The sequence below is a fragment of the Channa argus genome, chromosome 23 (assembly GCF_033026475.1).
Source record: "Channa argus isolate prfri chromosome 23, Channa argus male v1.0, whole genome shotgun sequence".
Taxonomy (NCBI): Eukaryota; Metazoa; Chordata; class Actinopteri; order Anabantiformes; family Channidae; genus Channa; species Channa argus.
In genome coordinates this window covers 2,884,365-2,908,379 of record NC_090219.1, presented here as the reverse complement: position 1 = coordinate 2,908,379, position 24,015 = coordinate 2,884,365, and the positions used below count along the sequence as shown (strand labels likewise).

At 38.8% G+C, this 24,015-nt stretch overlaps 2 protein-coding genes across 7 annotated transcripts in view; one reads left to right on the top strand and one right to left on the bottom strand.

Annotated features, from left to right (window-relative positions):
- scn1lab (sodium channel, voltage-gated, type I like, alpha b) overlaps positions 1–3,325 on the bottom strand; it is a 38,002-nt gene extending 34,677 nt beyond the window's left edge. For 2 of the 6 annotated variants that reach the window (XM_067493397.1, XM_067493401.1), the window contains exon 1: positions 3,071–3,325. The gene's annotated coding sequence lies outside the window, so the exon portion shown is untranslated. Of the gene's footprint in view, positions 1–1,688; positions 1,946–2,079; positions 2,272–3,070 lie in introns of those variants that run through there. The other 4 variants (XM_067493399.1, XM_067493400.1, XM_067493403.1 and 1 more) reach the window with 4 other exon arrangements.
- A 4,156-nt stretch (positions 3,326–7,481) lies between these two features.
- Positions 7,482–15,857, top strand: LOC137108811 (cordon-bleu protein-like 1). The gene is made up of 10 exons (XM_067493872.1): positions 7,482–7,545; positions 8,862–9,022; positions 9,207–9,408; positions 9,512–9,785; positions 9,943–9,981; positions 10,063–10,151; positions 10,259–10,429; positions 11,604–11,703; positions 13,645–14,925; positions 15,268–15,857. Exons 2-10 carry the CDS (start codon positions 8,931–8,933, stop codon positions 15,309–15,311), a joined length of 2,292 nt encoding a protein of 763 aa, XP_067349973.1. The 5' UTR covers positions 7,482–7,545; positions 8,862–8,930; the 3' UTR covers positions 15,312–15,857.
- Positions 15,858–24,015: the final 8,158 nt, after the last annotated feature.

Sequence of the window (24,015 nt, the reverse complement as noted above, 5' to 3'; positions counted from 1 at the left end):
CAGCAGCCACTAAATGTTTTCTTTCTAACAAATCATCAGCTATGACCTGAATTAATTGTAGCTTCTCCCACAGGGGCCTTTTATAAAACACATCTGCTTGTGTCACAAGCGCTGCCTGGTGTTGTAATGTGTGGCTTGGCAGTTTGTCTAGCATGAGCTGCTGGATAGTGGGATGAGGGGTTGTGAAGCTCGATCAACCCCGTAGGCCTACTATCCACGCCCACTTCTAAACCTAAGCTATCGGCATGGAGTAAAATATAAAATTACAGACTTAAAAATGTAGGGACAGGCGACAGAGCTGCACTTATGTAAACTGGCAATAGGAAGTGTCATAGTACCTATAAGAATAGGAAGCGATCTGGTTCACACATAGGCAGACTTCAGTGTTTATTAAATCTTTTGTGTTTGGGCTATTTGTGTTTAGGGTTTTTTTTTTGGGGGGGGGGGCTTCACTTCTTGACACTGTCGCTAATATACCAAAATCTTTAACATTTTTTTGAACAATTAAGCTCAATAGATTTTGTAATAGTTATAAAATAGACACCACACACCATCCTTGAATGGTGACATGCAACCTCGACACGAGGCCTAGGCTATTTCATGCTGTAAATCTTGTTATCAATTTCAGCAATGCAGTTACAGGATGGGTTCACAATGTTGAAGTTGTTTCTACAACAGAAGTCTACTGTTTTGGCCCTTGTCTCTACACTGTCTGCTAGGCACAAAAATAGGTTCCTCAGTTTAATTTAGACAAATAGAATATGAATCATCTTGAACTGCTCTGTGTTACAGTTCTTGCACCACAGCTCAGCATGTAAATAAGCTGTATAGAGAAGCAGCAGCACAGAATTAGATACTAAATCTGATCATAACCATTTAATTTATGTAACTCAACTTTATTTTAGCTTTATCCGGGTAGGCTATTACTGCACTTCCAGTATAGAGGCACACTTACAGAGAGCAAAATGTGTTTTGATGCACTTGGGAATGTGAGTTAATTTGAAAAATTGTGAATTTGTCTTTCAAGCTACTTATCATGTCCCACATCTACATAAGAGACAGGCTTCTTTTAGGAGCCCTGAAGCAAAATACTAACTCTTCTCTTTATCCACGAACAGATGTCCCCATGGTCCATGGTGCTAAAGAAGGAGAGCAGCTGCCTCAGAAAACAAACAAGTGGACACCCACTTCTGTATCAGACATTTTGAAAACACAACAGTGTGTTCTCAACAGTGTTCTGGAGCTAGACATGTTCTGTCTGCTTACTAATGATACATATACAGAGTTACTGGATATTCATGAGAATGACAAAAAAATCAGCTGACATGGTATCGCCAGAACGGAGCTGTCCATGGTGCTTAAAAAAAACCCTTGGAAAAGCGTTTTCCTGAGCGAACAGACAGCAAACGGAAAACAAACGGTGCCACCAGACAATATAACGAACAACAAAGCCTCAAACAACACGTCCACAATGATCGACTTTATCGTGACCTTAAAGCACTCTGAGGTCTTCATCCATTCCCCTTTAGTAGCAGTAACATGCGAAAGCACACGTTTTTTTTCCACTTTTGGACAGCTCTAGGTCTTTTTACAATAAGTAATGGCTACAAATATGTATGTAAATGGAAGTAGCCTAAGTGGATCATTAGAAAATCAGAAGTATCGAGATGGCGGATGTCAGCCCATACCTTAATTGTCGCGGTTTTAAAAAGAATCAAAGGGGCCGCAGCTGCTGTCGCCATATTGATGAAGTCTCCTCGTCATCTCCAGTACTTCGTGAATCGACACTTTTCGCCTTATAAATACCAAAGACGACAGCCTGTCGAATTAGCCACGGCCATCATGTTTTCGTCCCCTCCAGATACGCCACCAGCAGCACGACGGCTCCCAGGAGCAAAAAAACACATAGGCTACACCAGAAAGGCGGCGGCACGTAGCGACACACACACACACACACACACACACACACACACACACACACACACACACACACACACACACACACACACACACACACACACACACACACAGTAGCGCGCACCGGTGAGCGACAGACCGAGGTTGAGGCTTTTAAATCACCTTAACAGCAGCAGCAGACACCCATGACCATCCGCTGGAAACCACCGGTCCCCAACCTGGAGTCTAGGAGCCACCTCCTGGTCCTTGAACTTTGGTTGAATTGGCTTCAAGTGAATGGAGAAGTGCTTCAGTTTCACTAATTTACTGTCAGAGATTGTCCTTGTTTTCCCCTTCCTTCTCCACATGCCCCTTCTGTATTTGAGGATCATACCAAACAATAATAAACACCCTTATATGAAGCTCAAATTCTAATCAAACGTGTAAAGTGTGTGTACGGGGGCAGTGATGGAAAAGGTTCACACCAAGTCCTACCAGAAACCTCTGAATGGGTCTCAATGAGTCTGGGCGTGTCTCTGCCAGATGTGTATATGTTCTGCTTATAATCAATCCCCTACATTGGCAGCCGAAATAGAAATTAGACTTTTGATTTTTGATTTCTTTAACCTCTGTCGATTCTGGCATCACTATATACATCACACCTGTAACGAACAGTTAAGATTTCATTGCAAAAGGGCCCGAAGTTGTTTTCTCCCAGTATGTCGAGTGATGCAAATCTTTAAAACCGAATTTTGTTTGTCACGACGTGGAGGTTGTTTTTGTTAAATTTCTGTTTGAAATTGAAGCAAAATTTGCACCGTATCCTCAGACGGCGCATAGCTGGCCTATAATGTGTCCGTATCAAAACATAATCTGTAAAAGGTCGCAGTTATGAAGTAATCGTCTAAAAATATCTAAATGGGGAAAAACAACAAAAAAATGATATGTCAAGCTATTGCTGTATGTCTGTCACGCGTCACTTAGCGAAAAATATAAAAGAAAACAGACAAATGTCTAAACATTTTATTTTACTTTGATTTTCAAACAAAATCTAAATGTCTATTATGCACCATTGTCTCGGTGAAGAATTAGAAACTAATAGAATATTGCTCAGCCAAAGTCAAGTCACGTTAAAAAGGCTGAGCGAGCTTTTACCAAAGACCTGGATACTCACCACCATTACGGTGCTCAGCAGGTGGAGACCCCGAAGGTAGATCCCATATCCAAGAGTATAATCCTTTTTCAAACAGATATCCACTTACAAGATTTAAAAGCTTGTCTCCCGTTCAGAAATCCTATTCGAGGGTATATGGATTATCATTTAATAGGCGCTCTTCTGTTTTTTTTTTCCAGCCGTCCTTGCTTGTGCCATAGAGAAATCAATCCGCGCTTCCGGTTGGTTAGGTATCGCAGACTGGGAATGAATGCCCTTACAGCTGGGACTATCACAAGATGGCCCGAATGTACACTTCTAGAAGATTTCAGTCACAAGGGAAGAACCAGCAGCAGCAACACGTTGGTAGTTTAGAAGGCAACTCTAAATTACATTGATTGTCGTATTATTTTTAAAGTGACCTACAAAGCCGGTTGGGTGGATTAATACTGACTTTAATTCATATCTTAACGATAGCTTATGTTTATCCTATTTTTGTAGTTCTTTCCAAGTGATTTTGAATTTCAGGAAATCTTTTTTTATTAAGTTTGATTAGCAAATTGTTTGGATAGAACCATTTGTCTAGAGCTATATTACCTATGTTTTTCAATAACTGCAGACTTTTCCCAGGCATTTACCTCAACCCTAACAATGGTTTTATGTGAATTAATCGAAATTACGTTGACCTTTAGTTGGCTAACTTCTAGAAATTGCTCTGAAAGGCAATCACTGACTACTTTAGGTTTTAGAAGTTTTTTTTATGATCTCCACTGATTGCAATTAATAACACAATATAGTTTATTAATCTGTTGCATGCATGTTTTTCAAATCAAACTCACTACCACATTGCAATTATTGCCCATTATTATTGCCAGAAAAGTGTAAAGCTGTAGTTCTTAGATCGTATTTGAAATATTTTACTAACGTTTTTGCAGAAATGAAGGTAGGGATGGAGGTGTCAGAAAGCTGCACGTGCGTGCTCACGTGGAGACATCACAGTGCAGACATGCATTTTACACAACTCCTTCTGCTTTTGCCTTGCGGATCCCTGACACCTGCTGGAGAGGAAGCCAAATTACACATAGACTTACATTACACCCGCGGCAGAAAGACGCATCATATTAACCCTTAGGAGTCTTTTGAAGAGACCCTTAGGACACCCTTTGAAATCTTTTGATTTTACCACAAGGTACCACATTAAAATATATTTACTATCGAACCAATGATGTGACTTGATCATGTTCTTAATTGTTAAATGATTGCAATGTTGTGTGATAAATAGGATTGTAATTATTACTAACGTGTTAGAAAAAAAATGAGGGCTTAAGTCAGTCCTTCAAAGAGTCAGCATAGCTGGACACACCCTGGTGCTCGGTGTACCATGTCAGTCTCACATGGGCAGAGGTAGTTTCACTTCACCATGTGAACATTTAGTATGTGACCAGTTTTAAACAACTCTAAACAACTAAATAACCAGAATTACAAGCAGGCCTTGGGTGATATATTTAATTAAATTATTTGTTTTGCTTCTCCATCATTGCCTGTTGCTAATGCACAGTTAACAGTTATTGTTATCAGTCTTTAATGTAACTTTCTATAGGGCCGTGCAATATATCCCCTTACATTTTTTAAATTCCATTTTAGTTAATCCATTTCTTTGTTTTATGTTCATTTACCCAATAGAATAAGCGCACTCATTAATAGGCCTCATATTTGAAAGAACCCCATTCAGATTTATTTGACTTATACTTTAGGATTGCAAAGCACCGCACTACATTTTTCTTTTTTTTTGTCCTTTCAGCTTATCCTGTGAGTTCAGGGTCACCACAGCAGATCATTAAATCGCACAACAATTTGGCACAGTTTTTACAGCGGATGCCCTTCCTGACGCAAGCCTCCCCAAATTCTATTGGGCTTGGGACCGTCAATGCTCGGCTGGGGATGGTTGGGGGTTCACTGTCTTGCCCAGGGACACTTTGACATGTGGTTGGGAAGAATGGGGCGCAAACCTCCGACCTTCTGATCGGTAGGCGGTCACTCTACTAACTGAGCTACTGCACTACATATTTAACTGTAATTGTACAATGGCAAATAATGTCTTTACAATGTATTCTGTTGTGGTTATGATTTACTGGATTTATCAGCAGGATTTAAATATTAAATCTGTTTTGCTAGGAAAACATAAGAGTGCTGCCATGCATACGTGTTTCCCTGGGTCTTTTCCAACAGTTTGAATGATGATGTTGCCATAGCTGAGTCCACATCTGTCCTTCTTGGCAGCTATCTGTGACTGTTGCTGCTAGTTCCATTAGAAGCAGAGTGATGAATTTGGAAGCCTGTTTCAGACTGTGGGATGTCCCAATTAGGTTACAGCATGTCACTTTGCTCAAAGGAAGGCTGTCATTTGGCTTTGTCACATTGTATAACACTTAGTATTAGCTTCCTTGTGTCTCTGTTAGATCCCTTACATGAAATCTGGAAAAACAAAGACAGTTCACATAAGTTTACATACTGTATGTGTACACATCTTCAACACACGCTGGATAAAAACTTCCTTAGTTTATGCTAAGCTTTTCAAAAACAGTGTACATAAGCCTGAATGTTTGAGAATAGCACCGGGAAATGAACCCAATTTGATTTCCTTTGACAGTAACAGTAAAGCTTGGGAGTATCACGGCATCATTTGCACATCCAGGGTGTACATTAGGCTATATGTCTGATCTAAATGTAACTTTATCTGCAGGTTGATGCATTTAACATGTTAAGATAGAAATAAACTGACACTTAAACACCTTCTACCCCTTCATCTCACAGTAGTGTTAAAGCTCCACTGTGCAATGTACAGTGTGTATGTGCGTGTCCGGGCGTTCTTCCATTTCACAACATGCCATGTGATGATACAGAGCAGAGACAGACTGGATGGTGTGCTGACTAACTGGCTTTCTGTTCATCTGTTAGTCATCAAAAGAAGTTCATTATCATAGACAGTCACACAGTGATCTCTTTAGCGCAGCCAACAACTGTAGAAGCCCGTTGAGTCTCCGCTTACAGACTTCACAATGAGATTACAAGATTACAGACGGTGTGGACATGTGTTCTCTGTGCCTAATTTGATTAAAACTCCCACTTCACTGCCTGTTACTGTTCACCTACTGTATGCAGACTAATCAAGAGCCTTATCTAATAGAGATTATATCTTAAATTATAGACAAAAGGTACAAATAAGTGAGTTCAGTTAAGGAGTTTATTGTGTTTACACAGAAGAGGTACAAAGATTACGCTAAGCTCGCTTCCAATTAATCTTAAATTATTTAACTGAATAATCAGTCAAGACTGACTGGTGGCTCTGTGAGTGGTAACATTACCACAGTAACAATACTAAGATTCCTGATGTTTATGACATGTTACCAAAGTTCTGAAGGGAAAATGTCTGCTAAAAACAGGTGAGTCTGATGTGATTGTTTTTTGCAGCTGTTTCATCACAAATCAAAGTACGGAACCAATTATAGCCTTAATCTGTCTTCTTGCACGTCAGTGGTTTCAACTTAAATACCTGCTTATTCCTTCTCAGTTAGTTTTGAATTTAGGTTCTGTAACTAGAAGTGGTAAAATGATTAAAGGATTTTGATTTTTTAACTCACTCTTTTTCGGCTTCTTTAATTTATATTGTGGCCACGACCCCTACCATGGAAACCCCCGTTTAATGCATTCCTTGAATTATTAGTTATTCAAACATCTACTTCAACTCAGCTCAACTATTTTTACAGATTTACTATGAAGACTTTATACATAGCCCCTAGAAAGCTGACATGAACTTGCTGGGTTATATAAGGAGGAGGAGAATAACACAGTGACAGAGACAGCTACAGTATCAAGACAAGTTTTTTCAGTGAAACAAAGATTCTCATGCATTACTAAAGATTTTATATTGTGGCTACATTAAACACTGGGCTACATTCAGGAAATTGCCAAACACACCTAATTTTCAATGGGGGTTGAATAATTGATGATTATTGCTAAATGCTAAAAGTACTTTAATGTAATATAGCTATGTTCAGCAATATGTTTACATACAGTTCAATATACATTGAAACTATTATATTATACAGTGTAATGGTCAAGTACTGTTTGATGGATTGGCAACCATTTTAGCCAGATCCTAAAGAAAGGATCAATAGTCCTAAACACTTTGAACTTTAATGTGGTTTTTAAAAGACTGTTCACAGCACAGGATGGTTCACCTTGTTGCCATGTGTACAATATGTGTAGATAGCCCTTCACCATCACCACCACCACCACACAAAGCACACGCAAACACAGACATGCAAAGTGAGATCACATGACTGAGGATGGCCTGTAGCTTGTCTGCTAACCAGGGATTACAGAGGAACGAACCCCCCTCCCTCTCCTACTCCACTTCACTCCACCCACCTAATAATAACCTAATAACACAGAAGAGAAAGTTTGAGGGCAATGCGAACAATCTGTGTACACAGGTAAGTGCAAATAAAATAGGCTATGTTTGCATTCTGCATAGTATAAAGCAGGGGTTTTAATTAGTTAGCATGAAGATGTCGTCTGTGTACAGCACTAATCCGTCTACCTCAAGTAGCAGCGTAAGCTTATTTGGATCTCAGCATTGCTGTTTGAACAGTTGAAGCAGGACAAAATTATCTTTTTCATTAAACGTTCAGCATGAATTAATCTAGACATATGCTATATATGTTTGATTAAGACAGCTCTTTTTTACCAGCTGTTAACATAATGTACTTTCAAGAGAAAGTATTGAATTACCAAATGCATGTGTTTAATGAGAAGCTGAGAGGGATTTAGGTTGCAAGAAATCCATGGAACAAGTGTAAAAACAAATGTTTGCATGTTTTGGTATTATATGTACACGCTGGCTAAGTAATTGGCCTATTGAATTATTTGTTTTCGCATTGTATTTAGGTTTGAAACAATATTAGGCTAATCATTTTATATTTAATGCGGTTCCGATTCCCCTTCATTTCATTTAAACTAGTCCATGTTTAAAGAAACACTACTTACATCTAAAAGTGTTGAACGGTGAAGCTAATATTCAGTTTGTGCGTTCAATGTAGTTTCATCACTCAGTCACTTCTGGGTGTGCGCGCGCCAGTGCCAGGGCGCTGAGGGATCAGTGGCACGCGCGTGTTGATGAGCAGATATGCACAGCTGTTTTGATGGCACGCTCCGGTGAGCTCACTGCTTAAATACACCTAGGGCGGTAACTTTATTCAAACTGTTTAAACACTGGAAGTTTCTCTGGAGGTTAATTTTCAAAGCAACGCTATCGTGTTTGGTTGAAGTTGAGTTAACAACTACCGTTTTGTCACCTTTAGCTTAAGGAAGACGCTTTTCAGGTAATTTGTTTACCCGATATTGTAGTTTGGCGTTTAAAACGACTGTTATAAATGAGGTAGCCAAGTGAATCCTGCGCATTCACTATTGGAAATATAAACACTTTATAGCTTGTTGTATAACTGAAGCAAACTCTGTCTTTTTGCTGCCTACTTCTCACTTATTTCTGACATTTTACTCTCCCAAATATACATGGGTGTCCTCAGCTTAGAAAGTTTAAAGGATCATTATTGAATAATTTAACTGGTATGGGAGTCAGAGTCCTGTGTGAGACTTCAGTCTTGAAATGTTTTAGAGCAGGTTTAAGGCATTTCACACTGACACCTCAAGCAGGACTTCCTGTGCTGTTCCTACAACTGAGCCTTAGCCTATGCTGTGTCTACAGTCTTACTTATAGTCATCCGTTTAATTACAAATAAATGGTTTTCAGGAGATTTACCTGATATTGGGGACAACATCAGTTCTTTGTGGGATCCTGAATTTACTTTGGACTCTTAAGATGGATGAGCACGTGAATCCACTCGAAAGAGACCACTCTTTGTGTGTGGTTCTGCCAGGGGGGCTGGAAAAAAAGGCTACAGTGCATGGAAGGTAGGCTATAGTACAGCTTATTTAAGTATGTGTATGAGCATTTTGAAACTTAACTTTATTTAAACACTGGTAACATGACCTTATGTCCTCTGGAATGAATTTCATAATCTAGCAGGATTATAAGATTTAATTATGCTAATGTTTCCTCTTGTCCCCCTTTTTTATAATTGCGTCCTCATTATAGCAAACCAGTGATGGACTTACTTGTGACGCTTTGTGCAAGTTACCGCCTGAATCCCTCTGACTACACTGTTGAGTTTCTGTCACCCAACAAGAACAACATCAGCTTCAAACCCAACTCTCCTGTTGGCTCCCTAGAAGCTGAGAAGGTTGTCTTAAAGCCAAAAGGGGTGGAGGAAAATATTAGGAGGCCCTACATGCCTGAGGTGGGGAAAAATAAGAAAGAAATGCAAAGGTCTTTTTCAGCTTCATAATAGACATAATAATTAAAAGAGAAACTGATTGGGCATCAATATTTATGTTTCACAGGCAACTATACGTCTGTTGATCAACTACAATAAGTCTCATAAGGCTGTTGTGCGAGTGAATCCTAGAGTGCCCCTTGAGATGCTGCTGCCAGTGGTGTGTGACAAGTGTGAGTTTAAAGTAGAAACAACCGTTTTACTGAGAGACTCTCAGTCCAAGAAGCCACTGGACCTGAACAAGACCTTAAATGACCATGAATTGAGGGAAGTGTTTGCCATAGACACAGCTAGTAAAGAGTTTCATGAGAATCAACCGCAAACCAGGACAACTGAAGCAGGTATGTTACACCACAAGCCTCTGTGTGTCTTTTTTAATCTTCCAGCCACTGCAGTAATTTTTTAGTCTTTGAAAAAACTCAGTGAATATTACACTACACAATCTGATCTGATTCGGCTGCATGATAATGACAAGGTCATGTTTGGTGTCTGACACAGCTCGCCCAGCAGAAGCCATCTCACCACCTTTATTACAAGGTAACACACTTGCATACATGTGCAAACACAAGATCACGTGCTGTGCCTCAATTATTGATGGAGGTCTTACACGGTTTGCAGAGCTGCCAAAGAAGGAAAAGAAACAGAAGGAGAACACCGGATTCCTTAGCTTGTTCAGAAGGCGGGGGAAAAAATCTGAAAGAAATCTGGTAAGTCTGAAGCTTAAAGGAGACAAGAGTATAAAGAATTACCTGAATATAGCTTTACTTAATGTTTTTGTGCTTGTGGTCAAAATGATCATATCCTGTTTTCAAAGGAAGGTGCAGTGAGTGCTCCAGCTTCTCCTGGTCTAAAACAAGTGGCAGTCAACTCTTTTAACACCCTGCCAGCAGACCTGCCCAAAAAGAGACGAGCCCCTCAACCGCCAATGGGCATATCGCAGAGTGTTCCCAACAATCTCAGCACCTGTCATCTAAGAGGATCACGGGTGGGTTGGTGATGAAAAATGTCTAACTTTCTCTTCTTCATCTGCTTCTGCTGTGGCTTCTTCTGCTGCTGATTTTTGCTTTACAATGCAAGCAGGTCTTTGTGTAATCAGAATATATAAAAAATACTTATAAATGTAATGGAACCGATTAAAGATAATTATTACTAGCAGTCAATGATATACAGTCATGGCCAAAAATATCGGGACCCGTGCAATTCTGTCAGAAAATGCAACCCTTCTCTCAGAAAATTGTTGCAGTTGCAATTGTTTTAGTAATCATGTTATATTTTTTTTGTTTGCACTGGAACAACACACACAAAAAACAAAAGTAAAATCTGATACAATTCCACACAGAACCCAAAAAAATACATTGGACAAAATTATTGGCAACTTTAACTTAATATTTGGTAGCACCCCCTTAGGAAATAACAATTCTTTACTGGAATTTTGGACCACTCTTCTTTCCCAAACTGCTCCAGGTCACTCAGATTTGAAGTATGCCTTCTCCCAACTGCTGTTTTGAGATTTTATGATGCCGTTCACACAGTCAGGGCATCCAGTGCCAGAAGCAGCAAAGCAACCCTAAAACTCCATCTTTGAACGTCCGCCATGTTTGACTGTAGGAACTGTACTTTTCTTTGAAGGCCTCATGTCTTTTTCTGTAAATGGTGCCATGCTGTCCTTTACCATAAAGCTCTACTTTTGTCTCATCTGTCGACAGTACATTCTCCCAGAAGGATTGTGGTTTTGTCACAAGTTTTGGCAAACCCCAGTCTTGCTTTTTTATGCCTTTGTGTCAGCAGCGGTGTCCTCCTGGGTCTTCTACCATAGCATCCCTTTTCATTCCGACGGCGACTAATAGTGCGAGCTGGCACTGTTTTAGCCTTTAGCAGTTCAGCCTGAATTTGTTTGGAAGTTCATTGGAGTTCTTTATCCACCATTCGAACAATCCTTCGTTGTAATTTTTCATTCATTTTGCTCTTCCGTCCACATCCAGAGAGGTTAGCTACAGCCATGGGCTGTAATCCACTTGATGATATTGCACACAGTGGACACAGGAACATTAAGATCTCTGGAGATGGACTTGTAGCCTTGATATTGTCTATCTTTTTTCCAAGAAAAAGTTTCTCTCAAAGTGGGAAATCCTTCAAAAGTGCCATTTTTCTCTCCATAGGCATCTGCTGAATCTACCTTAAGAAGTACCAAGAGGAGGGCCCCTCCTCCTCCATGTGCAAACGCACACCTGGAGCTACAGGAAGACACACAGGTTAAAGGTAAAAAAATTGTTGATTTATGAGCTTTGTGATGGAGGTGGTTTAGAAAATGGGTAACACATTTTAGGCTGAACACATTTTAATAATGATTGAAGCTATAGCCAGAAACATTTCCTAGATTAAACTGGCTGGTAATTAAAGGTATCCATTAGGGTTCAGTCCCCTTTATGTAATAGTCAATGCATTTAATACTGGCTGTCCAACTGCTAAGCTTGCTGGGTATTTTGCCATCTAGTGGTGACTACTGTTGCAACATCATACATAGAAACAATGAAATTTGCTGGTAGAATAATCCAGTTGACCTTTTTACAGTATTTCAATGGAAATCAAATGGGCTTAGAGTAGGGTGAATTCTTGTATCTGCCAAATCCTTGCAGCTTCAGTTAGTGCCACAAAGGGTCAGCAGAGATTGAAGTTAAATCAAGATTAAAATGTCAAAGTGAATACCATCAAATAGAAGATTTAGCAGTTAAATCCAGCACAAAACACAGCTTTTCAGTCTGAACAATTTAACCCCATTCAGGGCAATTAAAGTGACCCAGGGCCTTGTTCATAGAACATATTGGCTTCGGTCTGTTCAAAGATAAATCCCTCTATTGTCCAGGCTTTCATTCCCCTGTATTAGTCTGTCTGAAATTCTTTCCCTGCCTGAGTTCAGCTTCTCTGTGCATACCTTCTTTCACTGATCTACTTTCAAACACTTGAATGGACAACTATCATTTTGTTATTTGACATGCTGTAGCCCATTAAAACTGTAATAATGTAAGAAACACTTGATGGTACAGTTTGGTGACACTGGCTTAAAAAGTAAATGCTAAGCATTATTTTGTTTTTTGTTAGTTTTTTAATTACCAGCCTAAATTGCCTTCAGCGGCGTCAGTATCTCTGTTCACTCCCTCGTAGTTTTATTTTGGCTGTGAGTGCAGCACACTGCTGAGTTGGTGCAAGGCAAAAACAGCATCTCCCAGCCAAGAGCTAATGATCACATTCCTGCTTCTGTCCTCCTACACTTACACAATCAGTCAGTGATATCAAATTTCTTCTTAAGACTTTGACAGTGAGATATTCATACTGATCAAACTGGCACTTACTTAAGTTCTGAGATGTGAAGGTCACGTTTGTTTGAGGAACCTTTAGACTGCAGACTGCCCTAAAAGCTAAGCTTTTTCTCCTGGTTATAGACTCCTGAAGGAGTCCTCCTCTCCTCCTACCATCATTCCCCATCCCTGCATTGGCCTGTTCTTCCTTCTTCCCTCTTAGTGGCTTTTATGGATGTATCACAGTGGCCTGCTGCACATAAATATAATTTATTTGTTCTGTTTGAAGTTGTCTGCTTTTATAGTTTATGGAAAATCTGTAATATCATTTATTCTCAAGTATTTGTGCTTTGTTGTGTTTTTCTAATTGGTTGGATTTTGTTTAGTAACTGCTTTTTCAATATAACATGACTTTCTACAGTATATGCAACCATCATTCTTCTAAAACTTTGTAAAATGATAGTCTCTTCACTAAAATCATGCTTTTATGTTGGATGCTTATTCCTTTCTGTACTAAACTGTATTACTTGTTTACTTTAATATATTTGGTAATTCTTTGATATAATATTTAAAACTCAATTGGACATGATGCTTTGTCAGAAAATAAGGTTTACATGCAAAAATGTTTCACTATTAACCAGTGTTTAACCAGTCTGCAGTAAAATTGTGAATACTTCAATTTTAATACCTGATTTTAGATTTTATTTTCATTTTTTATAAACATTTTACTAAAGTAAATCGAGGATTATCCTATGAATTGAGTCACTAGTCCTTGCTATTCCTTTTCATCTATTGGAAATCTAGGTTTTTCTCTTGTGTGAAATTTCTATACTGACAGAGTCCTAGTTTTTTTGTTGGGGGGGAAAAACTACTTTATGTTACAAAGTCTTTCCTGCCTCTGCAGGGGCTGTAGACACACTGAATACTCTGGAGGTGTTGAGAGAGTGTGATGAGTCAGACTCTGTAAACTTATCCTTGTCCTCATTCTCATCACCTCCATCAATACCACGGTTATCCTCATCCTTCTCACGTACATCATTTGCTCATCTTCGTGAGTCGTCTTCATTTCGAGGGAAAGACATATCAGATGCACGCTGTGCTCTTGCCAGAGTCCTGACGTCTCCTGTTTCCAAAGGAATGCTAGTGAAGCGTTTGAAGAATTCTGAACCCTTCCCAAAACTACACAATGGCTCCTTAATGTCCATGGCACAGAGGTGTGCCGACAGTGGGGTTTTCTATGCTGAAGTTGAATCTGTTTTTAACTCTAACCTCCACACTGAGTCTGAGTGGGAGGATCCGATACAGAGGAAGGGAGTGACCACTTTTAAAGTGGTTCCATCAAAGAAGCAGAAGTCCTACAAATCAGAGGTCACTCTAGATGCCCCAGATCAGTGCCAGATATCAGTTGAAGATTACTCTAAGAGTCAAGAATTACTTGAGGCTAAGACTAATCAAGCTGAGATTAAGGAGGATTCTTGCTCTTCTAATAGATCAGAGACTGGAACACCTTTGCCCCATCATGAGATTCAGACTTCTCACAGCCCAGACTCTCCTCTACTTCCACATGATGTAGACAATGAGGAATGTCCAGCTTCACTTCTTTCTGGGGACTTTGATAAAACGGAAAAGGATGAAGATGAAGTTACTTCTGAGGTGACACCAGCTCCACTGTCTCACCCTACGGATGAGGAACTCATCAGTCATGGTCAGATCAACTCAGAAGATCAGAGCGCATTTCTCCAAAACCCTAGTGGACAGTCTGGAAATACAGACATAGACCATTGTAGTTCATGCACAGCTGATAAAGACCTTGACATTGGTGATGAAGTGGAACAAGAAAAAGAGGAAGATGGATTCCCCTCCCCTCCCCCTCCTGTATTTTTTAATGAAGACCTACAAGTGGAAGAACGGGGAGAAGATCCTACTACATCCTCGTTATCTTCCCAACCAAACGTTGCTACCTGCAATAGGCGGAGTAGTGCATTTGAGGACCATGAAGAGGAGTCGGCGTCAACTGTTTCTGACCAGTGTGCGGCTGAACCAAAGCCGTCCAGATTTGCACAGGCAGTGGCATTGGCTGTGCAGAGATCTCGTCTCCAGAGTCAAGGAAAAGCTTTAGGACCACAGGCCCAAAGTGGTCAACACAGTACACATCCCTCAACACCTACCTCTACATATCAGTATGGTAAGTGCCCCGTGACAGTTACTTTTTATCACAGACAGTGGCCATTTCCAAAATCACTCATTTCCTCCTCACTTTATATAACAATGAGCTGTAAAATAAGATTTTTAAAGTTTGAGGTTTCTTCTTTTTTGTGCCACAGACAGGTATATCCTTGCCCTTCTCCTTGTCTTCTACACAGAAGAAATTCTACTGTATATCAGACGTATATATTAAGGCTTTAATGAAATAGAAAATAATATGTAGACATTAAATGCATGATCACAAGCCTATTTCTGGAAGTTTGTCTGTCGTTTTCCTAAAAGAGGAAGTATGCTATGTAAATATTATTTTTTTCTGCTGCAGGTGCCCAACTGGTTTCCTCACATGTTGAATGGCATTCATTTTAGGTCAAGGAGGACTCCATACATACATGCATCCTCCAGATAACTCTGCACTCGAGGAACAAGAAACGGCTGACTGACTTCTATCATTTTCTTTTAGTGCAAGGCACAATGATTTTTCACTTTATTGACATGATGAACATAAATATTTTCTTTTGCGGAAATGGCCAAATGTACAGGACACGAGTTGTTGAACTGACAGTGTCCTGTTTTTTTTTTTACTTCCTTTTTGAATTTTCATTCAAGTTGTGCCAAGGTGGACAAAACCCTGACATTGAGGAGTTTGTTTTTTTTCTTCTGTGTAAATGCAAATATACTTAATTACGGATTTATCCTGTGTTTGTGCCGAAATTATTTTCTTCATTAGGGTGTACACTACTAGCAGGCATAAAGTATGCAGTAAAACCCATGGACTTTACAGGATTACAGACTGGTTTGCTTTTAGTCACCAGGTGGCAGAAGAGCATTGTTTCTGAAATTTATATCCAGACATTATCCATTTGTGCTTTTTTTTTTTTTTTTTTTTTTTTTTTTTTTCCCCCTCCTGTCTAATCATCTAAATTCTTATAGCTATATCACATGTGATATATTTAGTATAATTTTAATAGAAAATATGTTTTTCTATTTACTCAGGAATCATAGATGAAATTAAATTAAACAATTATTTGTCTTTTCTAAGGACTTTTCCTGTAAGATTCCATATGAATTTCAAGGACATTCCCCCCCAAAAAACTGCAATAATAAATGAGGACATGAGAATTTGCTGTATGTCTATAAATCAAATACACACACAAAAAAAATATTGCTGGAAATATCAGTTTTATGCCAAGCATTTCAACACCTTCTTGAATAAACTCAGTCCACTTTGCTCACATGCACACAGTTATGTTTTCAACGGACCCATACCTCAGGGCAGTACTGCATAGCTATACTTGGGTGCCAAAAGAATCCACACTACTATATGTATTGATCCATCCTTGGCCTTGGAGGAACAGCAAGGAGCTGTGTGAGGTAAAGACCAAGCCAGAACTGCCTGTGGCTAAAGCTCCATGTTTGCCAGGCCTGGACTGAGTGGGCCCGCTTCAAGACTTTCTTTCTCTCTAACATTCCTTGCTCCACCTGAAGGAGAGACAGTGAGAGAGAGAAGGACGGGTTGCTGGTGGATGATGGGAGGTGACCGTTGACCCTGTCGTGTTTCCACGGCGCTCCCCCCAGAGGGGGCGCCCGGCCCTCAAGGGCACAGCCATGTCACACTGCCGTTGTCATGGAGAATGCCATTACTGCCCCTAAGGGAGAGAGCCACGTCTGACGTTAAACAAAAAAAAAAAAAAGTCGGTGGAAAAAGAAACACACATGCTGGAGAGAAGCTCTTTTCCTGCCTAAAGCAACAATATCCAATATAAGTGACAACTCTGGCATTATCTTTTTTTAGCAGTGAAAGGTTGAATTGCAACCTGAGCTCCAGTGTTCATGATTATGCAGACAAATGAAAGCTGGATTTATAATGTAGTATAACACAAAATGTTACTATGTCATGCACATTTATGATCCTCATCCAGACATGACATGCTATCAGCTTCAACACACAGCTACATAAAATGGTTGTGTCTTCATTGTCTCTGGAGGCAAGTTAGAGAGACATGAACAAACAGCATATTTGAAATCTGTCACATGAGCACATGAGGTTCAAACAAATTAATGAGGAGGCCACAGTGTGAATGCAAGATCACTCAGTGGATCTCTCCTGTTATTACTCACACACCTGAACAAACATGGATAGTTTGGTTGTACCTGCCCACAGTGTAGATAAACAGGACTTTTCAGTTGTTTTTCACCTCATCAACTGCAAACATTTGGTATTAAGGTCCTTATTGTGTAGCTTGTGTGTTCTGTTTAGTGGTATTTCCATGCAAACAATGTCAATTGAATATGGTTTAGAGAGGGTGGGGGTTTATTCTGCACATGTTATGAGTCATCAATCAGTTGTAATAATATGCGGTAATGAGCTATCTTTCAAGAAATCTATGTAAATGTTTGAAGGTGATGTCATAAACTGTATTACAGTAAATATCTTTGTTGGCAAAAACAAGATCACTGCTCCAGATATATAAAGGTCCACATACTGATTTAATAAAAGAAAGTGCAATAAAAAAAAAAACAGGCTGGTATTAAAGACAGCCTTAAACTATGGCTTTGAACTAAGTAATAGACTCCAGATAGACATAGTCAAGTATCAGTCAGAATGATTTGCTGGGCAAATTAAGACATTTTTATTTTAGTCTGAGGAATCATGTCAACCTGCTGCTCATTCCAGCAGAAAATACAAAGTTTTTTTGGCAAATACAATCACTTTCCTCAGTGCTGTATATTTCTTCAACTCTCCCTTCTCATTATTTGCTCCACAATATTGCTAACAAGCCACAAACTATGAGCCATGTCTTGCTCTCATTTGAAACCAATGGTCAACAGGTGTCACCCATTGCCATGGAAACATGGGTCTTGTTCCTAGTTCGCCGGAGTGTAGGGTGCCTTTATTTAAGTGAAATTTGCATTAGACTAATCAAAGAGTAAAATGAAGACTGATCCAATGTTACACACCTGTATACAAACTTAAATAATTACTTGGAGAAATGAACTTCTGTTAAACTAACCTACAGTAATAAGACATAATAGCTCCTTAGTAAACTTTCCAGACAAAATAGTTGACAAAAAGTTAAAATGTTATTGGTGTAAATCTGCTGTGTTTTTGATACATGTTAGTTATGGTTGTTTATTTACTATGATAAAGGTGAGTAATATTTAGGAGCATCAGGATTTTGAAGTTCAAACAACTGCCTAAGCAAAAAATAATTTCACAAATCTAACTCATTCAAGCATTTACACAACATGTAATAATTATTCAAGATAATATTAATTCTTTCAGAAGAACATATTTTTTTACCTAATGCAAAATTAAAAGGCAGGCGTGGCACAACATTTTTAAGATGAAAAAACTTAAAAAGTAAAAGAAATTGTTACTACATGAAAAAATATAAATGAATAAGTAATACCTTTTGTTATGTCATGTATCAGATAAAACAGATGGATACATCGGATATATAAAACACATAAAATTGAAATTGTACTCATATAGCAGTAAACAAGCATAACAATAAGTCTTGGCCCACATACTGTATTGTAGCCTACTTCAACTACACACAGAAACTCAGCTCAAATCAATAACACAAAAGCAGGCCCACACAAACAGTGCTAATGCACATTTATCATTTATTTATTCCTTCATCTCTTCATTCATCTCTATTTAGTTACCCATCAGATGTATCTGTCTTGTGGTCTCAAAATGCCCATGAGCTGGTAGAAGTCGGAATCTGATTATAAAACAGTGAGTAGGCCTGAGGCATGCTTTACTGCATCCTCTGTGTCTGCATGTGTGTTTGGGGCACACATGTCTATTGTAAACTACTAATATATGTGTGTTTACATGGCACCTCCATGCTTGGGTAGAAATAATCAATAGATGAATCACCCAAAGCAGTGTAGCTCTCTCCAGGCAGTGTGGTGCAGCTTAATGCTATTCTTTCCATTCACCTTGGGAATGGCATCCATCAGGCCTCCCCCCAAAGTGAGGTACGGTTGCCTAAAACATCACCAGTGCTTGAGGGGCTGCTTGGAAAGTGATGCAGGGAGAGCACAGTTGACCTCTCACCCCCTCCATGTTTGCGCTCGCTTCCCTCCTCTTTGGCAGAGCGGCAAATCACAGAGTTCCTGCCTCATTGGCATTGTCAGACGCTTACAGTAGTGTTTCTCTGCATTGTGCTGGTGGTTAACTGGTTCAAATGTTATGGAAATGATATTTACCTCTTCTTTGATCCTGTAAACTCCAAACAGGCAGTCTTTTTTCCCCTGGTTGAGGAAAGAAGGACGTAAAGAGGTGCTATAAATACGAACAAAAGGGAAAAAAAATGGATATCCAAAACTAAGCTGCATGATGTTAAAAAATCAATCAAATATCTGAATTCTGTTGTCGAGCCTTTTAAATCACAATCCACTGTAGGACACAGTGAAACATTTCTGACACAAACCACAAAGTCAAGTCAGTTTGATTCATGATGCTGGGCAGCACTATATAAAATAAGCAGCAAGGAACAAAAGCAGAAGCAGCGTTTGATGCTTGAACATACAGCAGACAGACCCTGTTGCTCTGTGATAGATAGCGGACAAGCCCTGTCTCTGTGTCATTTTTCTTCATTCATACCGTATCACTGAATCTTGTGAGAGGGGACAAAATGTAGCTTTTCTCCATGATGAACGGTCTGTGTCTGAGAGACCTTGCAGTGACACAATCGCTGCAGTTTATTTGTCACCACCTTACTGTTCTTTTGATCAAAGCTTCCAAACTCTCATTATTTACAGTGATACATTTTATTGTATTTCCTCCTTCTTAACTCCCACCATCATGTCCAAGCACCGTACTGATCAAACCAACTGGGAGCTTCACTGAAAACTTGCTGTAAAGCTTGTAATTTCAATGATAATGCAGTGCTGATTTATAACCAAGAGGGGGCACAGTAATCCCTGCTTCTGATCAGTGGCTTAATGATGGAACTGGCAACAACAATGATGTTGATGGTGTTGAGATTTAGGACCAGGTGGGTCACCAATGAGTGGTTAAGTTTTACTTCATTGTATTAGTCATAAATAAAGCATATTGCAACTTACAGTTTGTGTCAGTCTGTGATGCAGAGAGCTGTGGAGCTGCCACATGTTCATCTGTCAGAGAGCCTTGTTGGATCATACAGTTGCATTAACTTTGGGTCTTGAGGCAGAGAAAGTATCTGTGATGGCAACAAAAACACACATGAAGACTCTTGTTCCATAATTGATTATCGTTTTAAACACACTGTGATTTTGTGGTGTGGTGGTTGGGGTTATGTTGCCAGGTTTCAGGATTTTCTCTTGCTTCATTTTTGATGATGATGGTTGCACGTAAACGAATCAATAGAAATTAATGGTCGCATCATGTGGGTGGCAAGCTAGCAGTTGAGTCTACAAAACAAACGGTTGGTAATTTCGCTGTTGAAATCAAAAAACACTTTAACATGTTGTTCTTCAGCTGCCTTGTTTCGGGTATTATCTTACCCAGGGATGTATTACAGGAACTGGAAGCTGGACAGAAAGATAGGGCACAGTGACCTGAATGACAATAACTTGCCTGATGCTTGAACCATAAAAGTTTTCTAGCTTCCAGGTTTGTTTCCACATTGTGCACCACTGCTTTCACTGGCTGGCTCTGCGTGTGCTCCTGCTCAGCCCTAATGAGTTTATCTGGTCATCACACAGCAAAAAGTGACTAGAAACAGTAAAAACCAGCATTGTTTGTAGTTTAAGGTTTCCCGTTTTCTCACATGATGTCGATAAACAGACAAACATAATAAAACATAACACATTTTTAAGCTCATTTAAATTTGTAGTTTTGATTGTCAGAAGTCAACCTGAAATCTTTTAACTTTTAGTGATGAACTTAAAAAATAAGAGAGTTCACTCTACACACACAAAAAAAAGTGTAATACTAGACTTCAGAGAATGCAGTGATTGAAAGATACAGCTTTCCAAATCTTGGTCTTTTTTGTAGATTCAATAAAACATTGTTGCTATCTTTCTTTAATAAATGTTGAATTGGGTCTCAAATCTAAATCAACCAATCTAAGACAATATGTTCTTAAATTAACTTTTAGGACGATTGCATTAAATACAAAGGCGTGTTATAGGAAAGCAAATTAAAACAAAGTTAAAGTGTATATCCATGATCCTGTTGCACATTGTGCTGTCAAGCTGATTGTGACATGTTCCGCTCTGGCGACCCCTGAGAGGACAAAGACGAAAGCTGTTGATCTTTTGAATTCAAGCTGATTGTGAATTTTAAAATCGCCCTCTGCTGGACGACAAGCCAAACTACTGCAAGGTTTGCGGCTTTAAATTCGGAATTCAGTTTGAATTTTCAATTTCTTCCCCCCTAAATTCACTCTAATGTTAAATCAAAAAGTTAGTAAGTCTTTACTTAAAAAATTTTGCTCCTTGCAGGCATGTTTGTGCAGCAGTCGAGAAGATTGTGACGGGTAGTCTGCATTGCTAACCAAGCTTATATTTCTGATGTACACAGCAATGGAAGGTGTTCTTTTGTTATCCAAAGAGAAAAAAAACTCCTCTGTCATAAAACGAATGTAATTCTATGAAATAAAAGTGCAGGTGAATCGATTTAATCATAATTGTTTATAGAGGGGCCTAGTAATTATTATTTGCATTTTATTTAATAATAAGACAAGTAGAATAGTGTTTAGAAAAGTGTCTAGACATTAATAAAAAAATCTTTCTCTCCCCTCATATCTCTTTGATTATACATTTCTACTTGCCCTTTTGTCTAATATTTACATTTGTTACACACTTGTTACCCATATTCTTGTTTTTGTGGACCTACTGTTAAATACTAGTAGGAACTAATACATCTTTTTATTGCTATGTGATTCCTACAATATTATTATTGTGTATATCGCAGGCTGTATTGTAACGTTTGATGGTCTTATTTGCAGGCCTCTTGATGGAGCCACAGCACTCAACAGCATTCCGAAAAATATTAGACTTTTTTGTCCTTTTTTTTTTTTTTTTTTTTTGTATGTCATCATTAATAATTCATCTCTTTTCTTGGATGCTAAAACAACAACAAACAGAACAACAGCTCAGATAATGTATTCAGTCTAAAGCTCATTGTCTGGGGGAGGAGGAGAGGGGACAGCGAAAATGTGCACTGGAGTGAGACAAGAGAGCACCCCGACAGGGAGAGGCTCAATGTCACTCGGCAGCATGGCGGGAAGGAAGAAAAACAAACGCCAGAGGGGAAAAAATAAAAAAAAAATGAGAGGAAGATACAGTTTGTAAGTCATAAAAGCCCAATTAGAGGCATTAGGGTCCTCAAATGGGAGGATTACAATGAATAATTTGTGACTGCAATTTTTTCAGGCTGATTGTGCCATTAATGTGGGTGACAAAAACTGATATATTTTTGAGAAGGGTTATTGGAAAAGCTTTCAATGCAGGAAGAAAAAAAAAAACAGTAATTCAAGGTTACATGTATACGGTGCTAAATCTGCTCTCTGGCCATCCATTGACTCAGCTGTCTTACTTTAAATCTCTTCACTCCCCCGTCACCCCTTCATTTGGAGTAGCTCGACCTTGAATGTCTCTAGTGTGAACCAGTGCCCCAGCTTTCACATTACGCCAGAATGGATCCTGACTCATTCAATTTAAAGCCATCAAGAAAGCTGCACAATACAAAGCAAATTAGCTGCCATTATTTAGACACTTTTATGCCCCAATTTTAGGTTATATGACAATTAGTTACATTTGTCTGCGTTATCTACATGGCTGTCCTGTTGTCTGAATACAGACCTCTTCAATGGGACTTTGATATGTATATCTGCAGTTCTTGAAGCAGCATTTATCAGATGATTTCGTGAATAAAGTTGTTTTATACTCTAAAAGTGAAAGATGTCAACTTTACTTTGGAATTTAAATTTTAAAAACTTCAAAAATGTGACCGAATAAACTAAACTAGTAAAAATCTCAATTTATTTTGGATGAATGTAAGCCTTTAAATATTTTTGTCTCAGCTAAAAAAAAGTGTTACAAAATGCTGAAGTTGTTTCACGTTAAAGGCACCTCTAAAGATTCTGACCACTAGTAGTGCTAATGAGCAATGTTTTTACAAGTCGATCTGCATTTTGTTTTCTAACATTGTACACATTTATATGATTCTGTTCATGTGCAAAGAAATGCAGAAATGCTGTAACAAAGGCAAGAAAGAGAAGAAATCTGCTAGCAAATAAGCATGAATGCAGATTTTACATGCATCCTAAAATATTTTGCAATTTTCTGATTTAGAAATGTGCTTCCAAAAGGTTTTGAGTGAGGCTCAGGCTTGTCCTTCTAACCAATCACTGAATACAAATTATCTGTCTTTAACTTTTGTAGCTTCTTATTTATTGTAATTAACCCCCTGATAAAAATTTTAGATTTCGTATTTTAGCTTTAAGAAGAAGAATTGCAAACTAAGCCACTTTCTAATAATTGTTCTGCCCGTAGTTGTGGTCATTTTTTTAATGTCACGGTTTCATTCTTTACATATTACACACAAATTTGTCAATAATGTATTTATCTCCTATTAAAACAAGAGATACATTAAAAAGAAGGATACACAGGAAAATAAAGAAGGAGGTTTAGTAGGAATCCATTCTGGGCCAGCATGAGCACAGAAACATTTACATCCAGTGGAAAAAGATACAAGACTATCTATGAATGCAGTAAGTGACTTTTTTCACCTGAAGTCTGTGAACATAACATGTTTCCCGAGTTCCCCTCTTGCCAAACCAGAACCCAGTCTGAGCCTACGTTCTACACCCCCTCCCTCCTCTCTCAAAAGCTTAGTTTACAGCATGAATTCTTTGTTATCTTATGGGTTGCTACTCTGTGCCTCACAAACTTTACATTCATCTCTGCTGTGATGAATTTAAGGTGGAAGGTTGAGAGCTTGGAGAGATGAAGTGAAAAACAGTGTTTGTTTGGCTAGATTTGTTGCAATGTAAAATCTCATTTTAAAGAGTTTGTTGAGGAGAAACCATCAGGGCAGCGCTATTAACAGGTGTTCATGCTGCCTCCC